Below are 12637 nucleotides of genomic sequence, written 5' to 3' on the forward strand. Positions count from 1 at the left end.
AACCGCTGCCCTCCAAAGGCTCCAGAAAGCACCGTTTTACAGATGTCTCGTGACACATTTTCCCCCTCTGCGCACCCTCCTCCACTCAAGGTTTTAGGGTGATGTGGCTGCAGACACTTTATGCTTGTCTAGTCACTACATGGGCACATCACATAGTCAGTGTCAGAGCTAGGAACTCCTACATGCTCCTTTGCCAGATGGAATGATGCTCCTTTGCCAGAGTTGGAGTGATGAAATGTCCTGGGAAATGCCCAAGGTCAATGCTGGGTACAGCTGAGATCAGGCTCCCAGTCCCAGTTCTTTTCCAAGAATCCTTAAATTAAAGACACATGAGAGCACAAAGCAGAACACCCTGCCAAGAGACAAGCAGATGACTTTGTTTTCTTTTCTGGTCTTATTTGCTGGTTTCTTATACCTCTGAATTAATTTTTACTAATGACTAAATGCAGCATTTGGCTGAGGCGATCCCCTGTCCTTTAAAAAAAAAAAAAAAAAGTAATGGAATTGCACAAGCAAAGTTATTTTTTCTGTGTCAGGAAATTGTTTAGGTTAATTGTGGCATCTCCTTGGAAGACCTACTGAAATAAAAATAGGGGCCCCTGGGTGGCTCCGTCAGTTAAGCGTCCGACTCTGGGTCAGGTCATGATCTCTCAGTTTGTGAGTTCGAGCTCCACATCAGGCTCTGTGCTGACAGCTGACAGCTCACAGCCTGGAGCCTTATTCGAATTCTGCCTCTCTCTCTCTCTCTCTCTCTCTTTCTCTCTCTCTGCCCCTCCCCCACTTGTACTCTGTCTCGCTCTCAAAAATAAATAAAATGTAAAAAAAAAAAAAAGAAAGAAAAATAAACAAGCATTACCTGCTTTTGAAGTCCTTCTATTCTGAAACCATAGTTAAGAAGAAAACCTTGGCTTGATAGCCATTTTCTTTTCAGGTTAAGTATATACTGTATATAATTTAGTTTATTGCTATAGATATCAACAGATCACTACTTGAAATAGTCTTAAATCATAATTCATTTACTGATTTCTAAATGCCACTGTGTTTTAACTTCTCCAAAACTGTTAACTTTTTCATGACATCAAGGTGATTCTCAAAAACAAATAGAAAATGTTTCCCTCTCAAAGCCAAATTCAAAGTGAAAACAGAGCCAGGGAAAGATGCTATGCAAGTAAAAGTAGTATTTCCTTTTTCAGCCTCTTCCAGCTACTAACATCCTATGATTTTTACCTGTTTTTCTTTTTCAAAGTAAGTTTAGTCACACTTGACGTATAAGACAGTTAGTTGGTCAGGATTTCACAATCCAAGAATCCCTCATTTTAGGAGCGTGAGAATTTTCCACTGCCCTGCAATATCCAGATGAATGTACCCTGATTAAGACCTTTGAGATCCTGGACAAAATCTGGTTGAACTGCATAAACTAAGTAGGAAATTCAGAACCATCAGGAGCTCTGGGGTCACTGGAGAGCTAAGCCTCCTTAAACAAGCCTTCCCAATAGTGATCTTTTCTTAAAAAGTCAATCTGTATTCTGACCTTTCAAGACACAGAGGCAGCCTGTTTCCTGACAGATCTGCTGGCAAAAAGACTGCCTCATGCTCTGAATTCGGCATAAAGGTCTGATTTTCAACAATCACATGGGGTAAATTCCCATTTTGGGACCTTGAAACCAGCAATTATTACTGCCAAGTGAGGAGTCTCAAGTGCAGAGTTGAAAGTTTATTAATTTTATGCCATTAAATAGAGACACGACACACTCAAAAATTAGTGTAGATGGGTTCTAATTTTGTCGACTTTAATGACCTCACACCTTCACTCTTAAGAACTCCTCAACCTTCAGAACTATGCTTACACTGCGGAAAAACTTTGATTTGCATTTTCAAAGCTATTTTTTTATGCAAGTGTTGTAAAGTACATGGTACATAAAACTCTACTAGGAGCTCAGCTGAACTGAGCCAAGCTGTAAGTATTAGTGAAACAATGGTTTCAACCAGAAATCTGAGACAGCGCGATTTCAGAATGGTAAAAACCAATGATACATCAACCAACAGCATGAGGATTTATAAAATGAAATGAAATTTTAATATATCTTTTCAGCAAACAGTCAACTAGTCATGACCACTTAGAATCGAGTAGTTCAGAGTTAAAAAAAAAAAAAAGTCTTAGAGATTAAAAAAAAAAAAACCAAAATCCAACCCATCTCTTGTCCCAATCCCCATCCCCTGCTACACTGTTCTGGCTGAAAGAAAACTACTAAGTTTCTCTCAAGCTCAACTCAAGTATCTTTGCTCCGGAAACTCACCACCTCCTCAGGCTCATTTCATTCCAAACTGGTGATCCGTTAGTCATTTCTAATTCCTTCAATGAACACACACTGCATTATGCTAGGCACTAGGGACCAGATGTCCTAAAAATCTGACTCCTTCACCATTGGGGGGGGGGGGTTCTGTCCACCCTTAAGGATTATAGAGAACACTGCTAACTGTGCTGCATAAATGAGTCCTGAATAAAGTTAGAATATCAGGTGGTAGTTCCGCCCACAGTCCCCTCATTACCTTCATCCCCTACAGTGTCCCCTCCCCACAGAGCGTCCTCTCCGACATGCCACCACCACACCCTCAGATCTTTTTATCCAGAAAATAATTTCAAATTCTTGTCCCCAGAGGTTTTAGAAAGTTCCACTCATAGTGACTCCTTTGGAGAAACCAATTTTCCAGATTCCTCAAATCACTCAGAGCTAAGTTCTGAATTCAAGCTGACTGGCTCCTGAATCGACACTCTTAACCAGTCCATTCCAGTGCTTCTCAGTGAATGGGAGTTTTCTTTTCCCCCCTCTACCTACAATGCTCTTTCCTCTACCCTCACTTTTTCACATGAACTCCTACTCACCCTACAAGACCCATCCGCAGGAGCACTCCTTTTTTCTAACCACCACGAGCAGAGGAGATTCTGTGGCAAACACAGAGGACACTGTACCTATCTTCGGCACATTTCCTAATACGGAGATAAAAAACGGGACCCCCCTCCCCCGTCCCTAACCCACCGCAAAGGTACAGACTCCTAGGGAAAGAACAGCTTCCTATAACAGCCCAATAGCAACTACCTAGAGTTACTAAAACTCTCTATATGAATGCCAAAATTGTTGACTTGTGTTAAAATACGCATATAAAGAAACCTACAAACATAAAAGTCTAGATGGGGCTGGGTCCCACCCGGAGAGAGGTCTCTCCTGGCCTTCATCATTGAAGAGGAGGCTGTGTGACCAGACAAGGGAGCCCCTGGTAAGCTGCAGGCTACATGAGTGTTAACCAACATGGAGCTAAGATGCCTTGTAGGAAGCTCCGAAGCAAGGAATGTTAAAATGGCATCTACTCAGAAAAGATAGTTCAGAAAGCAGCTGACTCACGAGGAACCCAAAGTACCAAAGGTAGCTAAGTCCCCCAGAGATAGAATCCGGCTATTCTCAAAGCAAAGATAGACCCAGAAACGGCCAGTGAGTTCCAAGAACAGGTCCTATGTTACGACAGCCCCAGAAATCTAAACTTGAAAATCAGATTTTTATGTATTTCTTATATTCCTTCCTTGGTATCCAGGAAAGTTCCAGACTGTTCTAACTGTGCTAAGATGAACGGAGGGTGAGGGTTTTTATCAAAAAACCTGCAGATTTGGCCTGAAGATTAGAATACTATCAGCCCACTACTGACAGCAGCAGTAGCATGAACATGGTAATGCAATGCAAGTGAAAGAATCCTCCAAAAGAAGGTAAAATGCAGGGACAATAAGGGCTGTGGAGTCCAGCCACTCTTTCCCATCTGAAAATTCTCCTTTCAGTACTAAATCTTAGAGGCTGTGGTTTTGTTTTATTATCTTCTAAAACTTACCCCCCCACTGAATTGTATCTGGAAACGATCTTGCCATTTCACCCAATGGAGTCCGCACGTGTGTTGGGAACACAACAGAAACTTAAATGTTTGTTGATGGAATGAATGAAGCAACGCGTGGACTTCCAGAGTTTTAAGGTATCCTAAAGACCATCCATCCAGTGCAATCCTTTTCCCACAAGTGTACATTCGTCCACACAGGGCTTTCATAGGTTGTCATAAAAGTCATTCGATAAATATCAACTAAGTGCCAACAACAGTTAAGATGCTATGCTTTCAGGAACAACAATCAATATGTTATCAGTCACTGATACACAGCAAATGTCTGGGGGCCTTCCATGGATCAGGCAATTTGCTAGGCCATAAAGATACTACAACGAGTAAGACACACATAGCACCTTAGGGAAACTATGGAGAAGATGAAGGGACCATAAGTATCTACGATACTGTTTAAAATAGAAAATGTTAAGTGTTTTCAAAGGTTAGATAAGGGCTATCTGGAGTCATAGGTCAAAAAGGGAAACCAGGTTTCAAAAAATTTCCAGGACACGGCCATTCAGGACACGACATTATTTGTGGTTTAACCTTACAGTTCAGGAATGAAAACTATTAGTTTCTAGCTAAAGCAGAATAGCTAAAGGAAATGGCTTTGTAGGTTTTGATGAAAATCAATATTCTATCTTCATAACTTCAGCATTATGTCAAATGGCACTGACAGTGGATTCTGGAAAGAATACAGATCAATTCTCTTCTAATGAAAACAATAATCAAAACTGAGCTCTAAATAACAAAGTTATTGCCACCCATGAGTACAGAAACACAGGTTTGTCAATCTGAATATTAATAAAACACACGTAAAGAATAATTCTGGACTGGGGCGCCTGGGTGGCTCGGTCAGTTAAGTGTCCGACTTCGGCTCAGGTCATGATCTCACGGTCTGTGAGTTCGAGCCCCGCGTCGGGCTCTGTGCTGACAGCTCAGAGCCTGGAGCCTGTTTCAGATTCTGTGTCTCCCTCTCTCTCTGCCCCTCCCCTGTTCATGCTCTGTCTCTCTCTGTCTCAAAAATAAATAAATGTTAAAAAAAAAAAAGTAAAAAAAAAATAAAAGAAAGAATAATTCTGGACTTACGGGTGGGCCTTATTTATTTAGCAGTAACCCTATAATAATAATTCCTATGATTTACCCTATAAACTAAAACATAAAAATTAAGCTACTATATAGCTACACATCACATTTCTTTTGACCTATCCTGAAATGAAATTTATCTTTCAGTTTCTCTCATATATGCTACTTTAGTTCCTCTAAATACCTTGAAACGCATCCCACTAACCCTGTTCCCTTCAAGATAACACACTAACATGGGAAGCAGAAGCCTGAGGACTAGGCCTGCTCACCAGTTTGGGCAGGTAAATTCTCTGGCCTAAATCTTCCCATCCATAAAATGAAGCTGTTAGAGCAAATAACCTCCAAGATCCCTTTGAACTCTTAAAAACAGTAACAAAATCAAAAACTGAAAACTTACCTCCACTGCCAAACTATCAATCAAAGCAAAAAGTTTTAAAACTAATATCAAAGGAATAGGGGCGCCTGGGTGGCTCAGTCGGTTGAGCGTCCGACTTCGGCTCAGGTCATGATCTCACGGTCTGTGAGTTCAAGCCCCGCGTCGAGCTCAGAGCCTGGAGCCTGCTTCGGATTCTGTGTCTCCCTCTCTCTCTTCCCCTCCCCTGCTCATGCTCTGTCTCTCTCTGTCTCAAAAATAAATAAAAGCGTTAAAAAAATTAAAAAAAAAACTAATATCAAAGGAACTTAGGTTTAACCAACTTTTTTCCTTCTTTTACTTGATTCAACAAACTTATTCATGAATTTCCTACAGCAATTAGGTTGAGCAGTTCTTCATCCATAGCCGTCATAAACTGGAAAGTGATGTCAATATATTCCTTTAAAAACAATTCTGCAACAAAAAATTTCTAGGTCCAGAAGCAATCTCCTTAATAGAATTTTGCCTCTATCCAAAAATTAAACCCTCATAAACTTCTTTGTGAATGTCAAAAGGTTTTTAATCCACGTACTCCACTTCAGAATGTATTTATTCTGTTCAATGCAGACTGCTCGCCTTGGTGTATGTTTACAATTTTTCCCATTAGATCCACATAGGAAATGAATGGAACACCTTTTGTATGGAGTATGATGTAGACAAGTACGTGTCATTAATATACTTATCCTGGTTATATTGAGGAACCTATCATATGAATAGATCTATCAGGCAAATATTTTTGAGACCATACTGTATGCAAAGTGCTGAAATGACTATAAAGACAGTAACCAATACTGTTGCTTTACCCCTGCCTCCAACTGTAATTGTACTGGTCACCAAGAAAATAATTCTCTACCTCAACATAAGAAAATCTAAAAAAAAAAAAAAATTAACCTAACTACCGTTTTAAGGAAAAGCCCCTTGTCATATACCTCTATAGTGTTACAGTTTTTAGAATGCTAGTTGGTATTATCGAAGCAATACTTCCAGATAAATACCATAATTACTATAGTCGGGCAGCATTCCTGTGGAAATCAGCTCCATCAGCCTGATTTCGGCATATTAAATGAATTAAGTTAAAGCGAAAATGCTATTGTCTGAAAAACAAGAGAAAATATTAAAGGCAGAACAACTGGCTCCACTTCTGCAAATTAAGCAAAATTAGGCAAAAAGAAAGGAAGCAGGCAAAGGGAAGGAACTCAAGAGCTATTTGCAGCAGTGGTCCCTTGCAAGTTAGTTCTAGGCGCTTCCCCTTGAGCTCGAAGAAATAAGGAGACCAAAGAAGAGAAGGCACCTCTCCTTTCGTTCAGAAGCCCAAAGTTATACTCTTTTCACAACTTGCAATATTCATTGAGTTCAGTGTAAGATGTATGGGAGATCTGGATTCAGTGCGACTGTCCGGGAGAAGGGAGTGGCATTTACTTTCTCAGTCTGGAGCCCTTAAGAACTGTATCAGAGTACTCAAAAACCCTTAGTTATCTAGCAAAGGCTCTCGGAGCATCCTCCCCACGCACACTCCTGCAGGGCTGGGCGGCTCCTCCCTCTCCCCCTTCTGTCCTTAGGGCTGGACCAAGGTCCAGTGGCCGGCGCACCGTTAGTCCAAGGGCCACCCTGGCCCGGCCTGCACCACCAGCCCCGGGCAAGGCCAGAGCGCAAGCCGCTGTCTGGTCTCCGCTTCCCAGAGCCACGCAGCGGCGGCGGCGCGCAGCTGGACACCAGCATCACCAGGATGCCCATTATAATAAAAACTTGGGGGAGTATGTCTACACTTGCACCGATGTGAAGGCACAGCCCGGGACGCGGGCTCCGGGACCGCCGGCCCGTCCCGCCCCTCCTAGCGGCCGAGGGGCGGCGGTCCGTACCTGTCCTCCGAGACGCTGATGACGCCCTCCTCCTTGGGCACGATCACGGCCATATTCACCACCTCCTGGGACCCCTCGACCCGCTGCAGCAGGATGGGCTTGCGGGTCAGCGGCTTGGGCTGGATCTCCGCCGCCATCGGAGGAGGGGGCGCGCCGGGCGCCGCCGCCGCCAACCGCACCGCGGAGCTGGGCTGAGGAGACCGCTCAGGCACGGGCACAAGCTGAGACAGGGACTCTGGTTGGCCGGAGCGGGACGCCGGGGACCCGCGATCATAGCCTGGCCGCGCTCCGGGAACGACTCCGCGCTCCCGGCTTCGGGCACCGAAACCACCACGACCCGGGTTGCAAGCCGGCGCCACCACCGGAGGAGGGGGCGGAGAGCTGGGGGGCGGAGCCGGTAGGGGGCGGGGCCTGCCGCAGGGGGTGGCCGCTGGTGGGCGCGAGGGCGGCGGCACTTCCGGAAGCGTGGTGGAGGAGGTGAGGAAACCTAAAAAAGGAGGCGGGACGTTGGCGGCCCAATACGCGTGCGCCAGCCCACCAGCCCATTTCCGCCCCGCCCCTACTGAATTCCCGAAGCCTCGCAGCACCGCCCCTGGAACGCATGCGCCTTCCATTATCTGCGGTCTCCTAGACTCGCCGCCTTCCACCTCCAATCTGTAGTCCCCTCTCTTTCTAATCTCCCGTGAACGCGCGTGTAAACCCCCCGGGAACGCGCTTGCCAGAGGCCCCGCCCCCTCCAAAATTTATAAAAAGGGGGCGGAGTGGAGCGGGGAAAAGTGGGCCTGGACGAGGCCGGAAAGAGAAGAAGCTTGCAGGAAGGAAAGAAGCTGAACTAGTTGGGACGTGACTGGGCGTGCGTAAGGGTTACCTGTTCTGAGCTTCCATAACAATGAGCCTGCCGCGACGGGAGGCCATTTACTGCTCCCAGCATGCACCAGGCCCAGGCTGCCGAGTGGCAGCCCAAGGGCTCCTGGGAATTGTAGTTTTTCGGAGCCTCGTCTCCCTTCTGGAATAACCTATTGCCCACTTCTCAGCGCTCCTGAACTGGGGAGCCCGGCACCGACCCAGGCAATTAACTGAGTCGCGGCCCGGACTGATCTCTAAGGAGGAAATTGAAGACCATCCCAGGGCTGAGCAGGTGGTTAAGATTGTTTCCTATAATAGTAGAGCCCGAGGGTGGGGAAAGAAGAGAATCTCTCGTATACGCATTTTTGAGGGAGTTTAGAGATCATCTGCAGTATCATCTAACTGGTTTTTCTTAAATGACTAAGTTACTAGCCCAAGGTTACTTTAGCTCCCAGTTAGGGCTGTGCCCCCACCACGCCCCCGGACTTGAACCCAGTCTCCCTCCCCTACTCCTGGCCCTGTCTTCTTTCCATTCGCCAGTAATTCAGCCTTTCTGGCTTGCTCCAGAGACAATGGAGAGAGTTACTGTGATTATTGAATGAATGTTAGGTGCCTGGCGAAGGGCCTGGCATGTGGGGTCGTTCATTATTTGATGACCCTACTAAGCCCTCCCAGAGTTAGCAAACTAGCTGAAGAGTGGTCATGTGGTGTGACTGGGCTAGCAAGGGCTCTGGAGGTTAGAAAAATAATATGGCAGAACAGGGCAAAGAAATGACAGGCCTCGTAGAACTGCATTTCTTATGCAGGTTTTTGGCAGCCAAGGACCTGTCTCAAAGCACACAGTGCAACTCTTTACCGCCTCCCATCTTTGCAGAAATTCTGTAAGGCACTAGAAAGTGAGACAGGTATTTTCCAGTTTGGGGACCTGGAACAAGGCATTCCACTTCTCTGAGCCTCAGGTTCCCAATCTATTAAGTGGAAGATAATAATACCTACCTTGGGTGTTATGTGAGAGCTACAAAAGACATATTTTAAGTGCCTTCATGCACAATAGGTCCTTCAGGGTTCCAGGTATTAGGACATGGACATATTTGGGGGACCATTATTCAGCCTACCACAATGGTTTTAAATACTATTCTTATGCTCCTCAACTCCAAACGCATATATCTAATGCCACTCCACTTTGTCAATTAACCATTTAATAGGTGTTTCAAGCATTCCCAAACAGTATCTTCAAATCTACCACACCATTCACCCAATGGTTAAAAACGGAGTTCCTAAGAGTCATCCTTGATTCTTCTCTTTTCCTCACAACTCCTTTCCAAACCATAAACTCATCAGCTCCGCCTCCAGAGTAGGTCTTGAATTTTCCCACTTACATCACCTCTACCCCAGTCCGAGTCACCATATGCTCTGGCCTCTTCTATCAAAGTAACCTACCTGCTTTCCCTGCTTCTTCTCTTGAAACCTTCCCTCACCCACCCCAAACTCAACTCATTTAATCTATTTTTATCACAGTGACCAGAGGATTGTGTTTTAAAACATACGCCAGATCACATTACTCCTCTGGTTCAAGTCTGTCAGTGGCTTACCATTGCATTTGGGATAATGCTTCTCCAACCTCGCCTCTCCTCCTGTTCGATACTCTCCAAGCCCTGGCTTAGAAAATCCCAGAAACACCAACCTTCTTCCTGATGGTGGCCTTTGCAGTGTTTACATCCTGGATACTTGCTTCTCACCACTGAGGCTTCAGTCTAAAGAGTGTTACCCTCCCACCTCTAACATACCCCACCTCCTTATAACACTCACTGTCATATCATGCTGTTTTGTTTTCCAGTCCTCACTTCTGCCCCAAATAATCTTTGTTTCTTATTTATTTCTTAGTTCTCCATCTTCTAGAAGAGAAGCACCAGGAGAGAAAGGACCTTACCTGCCTGTTCATCATTGTATTCCCAGCCCCTAGAATCATAGCTGGCCCATTAGGAGGAATGCTGTAAGTATTTGTCAAATGATTGAGTAGAAAGAAAGACAGGCAAGTCTGAATTTAACTCTTTTCCATTAGAGTGTAATGGAAAGACTGAAATCTGGACCTTACCCTAATTCCTGGGATGGGATGATCCTTGGGAGAATACACAAAACAGGCAGATGGTAATACCAATATGGTAAAGCCAACAGGTGAGTAATTGGTATCCAAGAGAAAGGCTTAGTATGCAATTTCTCCTTCTCTTCCTGGTAGCAGGTACAAGGGTCTCCTCAGCAGCAAGGTTCTGTGGCACTGAAGCCCGGCTGCCCATCAGAATGCCTTGGGAGCTTTTTGAAAATGCAGAGCCCTGGACCCTATCCCTGAACCACTGGATTTGGTTTTCTAGGAGCTTGGTCTGAGAATATGAATTTTTATAAAGTTTCAGGTGATTCTAAAGCAGGTGATCCTTGTTTCTAGTCTACTCTGGGAAGCCCAGATCTAGGAATCCAACGGAAGGGTGCAGGAAAAGTGATGAGTGGTACAGAGGGCTGGGCCTCCAACTATGGGGCACGTCTCCCCCTCCCTTTTCTTCCCCAGCATGAGAGACTAGCCAGGCTGCTTGTTCTTCCACTGGTAACATCTGTTGTTTCTGATCAGACTAATGCCTTTTTGTATGTGTGGTCCATTGAATAACAGAACACTCACTGCCTGTGACTTTTTGCCCTACTCACCTGTGCCAGAATCAAGCACGAGGCTTTTGCAAAGCTTTCCCCTTAAGCTTCCTCTCACTCCTCTCTGGTCTGGGCAGGCTTGAGCTAACAGTAGGTTTTCATGTATACAAAGGTATTAAGTAAGGTTCATCTAGGTATCTAGATCTGTATCTACATATTTTTTAAATAGACTTTTTTTTTTTAAGAGCAGTCTTAGGTTCACAGTAAAATTGACTGGAAAGTACAGAGAGTTCCTATATACCCCCTGCCCCCACACATGGATAGTTTTCCCCATGATCCACATCTCCCACCAGACTGGTACATTTGTAACAATCAGTGAACCTGCACTGATACATCTTTACCACCCGAAGTCCATTGTTTTCCTTAGGGTTCACTCTTTGAGTTGTGAGTTCTATGTGTTTAGACAAATGTATAATGACATGTATCCATGATAATAATACCATATAGAATAATTACACTGCCCTAAAAATCCTCTGTGTTCTGCGTATTTGTCCCTCTCTCCCAGGCCCCTGGCAATTACCGATCTTTTTATTGTCCCCATAGTTTTGCCTTTTCCAGAATGTCATATAGTTGGGGTTACACAGGGTGTAGACTTTTCAGATTGGCTTCTTTCATTTAGTAACATGCTTTTAAGTGTCACCCATGCCCTTTCATGGATTGATAGCTCATTTGTTTGTGGTGCTGAGTAATATTCCATTGTCTGTAGGTATCATTGTTCTGTTTATCCATTCACCTGCTGAAGGCCATCTTGGATATTCCCACTTTTCCGCAATTTTAGATAAAGCTGCTATAAATATCTGTGTTCAGGTTTTTGTGTGGACATAAGTTTCCAATTCCTTTGGGTAAATACCAAAGAGCCCATTTGTTGGATTGTATGGGGAGGAGTATGTTTATTTCTGTAAGAAACTGCCAATCTGTCTTCTAAAGTGGCTGCACCATTATGAATTCCCACCAGTTAGGTTCATCTATATTTCAGAGGAAATGAATGCTGGAATTTTCTGAAAAGGAACTAGGAAGGCAGGGTAGGATGAAGTAAGAATAGAAACCAGCCTTAGGGAAATGGTGACAAGGTGAAATAGTGGCAGAAAAAAAGAGAAGGAGGAAGGGGGTTTATGTTTCTGTTCCTTCTTTGCTTTGTCTTTATTAATAATATTCATGCCACTGAAGACCCACCCATACCCTAAGCCCTGAATTGAGCTGAAGTGAGGGCGGGGACTGTGACTGATGATCTGCCCCTAAGCAAACCAAGAGCAGAGGAATCTCAAGTACATTTTGTCAAGAAGAAGTGGGTATACTATTCCTAGAACAAAGTAGCTCTCAAAAAAATGTTTGTTGGATGCAGGCATAAATGAAAACATAAATTCCTCAGTTTACCATTCAAATGTCTTAAATCTATTAGAATCTTTGGTTCAGCTTCAGGAAACTCAGACCTGCTCACGATTCCATAGACACTATCTTCCTTCATTCTTTCTTCTAGAAAATTGGTGCCTGCTGTGTTCCAGGGAATAAGCTAGGTACTAAATATGACTCTTGTGAATTTAAGGACAGAGCTCAATTTGACCCATGTCTTGATTTCATTATTGGAGGGCCACTGGCTCTGAGCACAGTGAACAGGTAGAGGAGTTGGTGTGAGAAGCTTTTGGTTTTAAAGTAAAGGCCAGGACTATGCTCAGGTTCTGCTGATGTAGTTGGTTCTGCTCTAAATCTTTTTCACAAATAATGTTAAATAGAATGTATGAAGGAATTAAATGGGACCTGTGAGGAATGAATGTTACCCATACAAAATAATGAGATGGGAGGAGGGGTGAAATATATTGCCATCTAG

At 44.2% G+C, this 12637-nt stretch overlaps 1 protein-coding gene across 1 annotated transcript in view; it reads right to left on the minus strand.

Moving 5' to 3' along the window:
• WDFY2 (WD repeat and FYVE domain containing 2) overlaps nt 1–8203 on the minus strand; it is a 175817-nt gene extending 167614 nt beyond the window's left edge. Inside the window, exons 1-2 of the mRNA XM_047850493.1 lie at nt 8141–8203; nt 7273–7759 (exon numbers count right to left, since the gene is read on the minus strand). Coding sequence (XP_047706449.1) covers nt 7273–7409 — 137 coding nt within the window. The 5' untranslated portion in view covers nt 7410–7759; nt 8141–8203. The remainder of the gene's footprint in view (nt 1–7272; nt 7760–8140) is intronic.
• Nucleotides 8204–12637: the final 4434 nt, after the last annotated feature.

Source organism: Prionailurus viverrinus, chromosome A1 (genome assembly GCF_022837055.1).
Source record: "Prionailurus viverrinus isolate Anna chromosome A1, UM_Priviv_1.0, whole genome shotgun sequence".
NCBI classification, from domain to species: domain Eukaryota; kingdom Metazoa; phylum Chordata; class Mammalia; order Carnivora; family Felidae; genus Prionailurus; species Prionailurus viverrinus.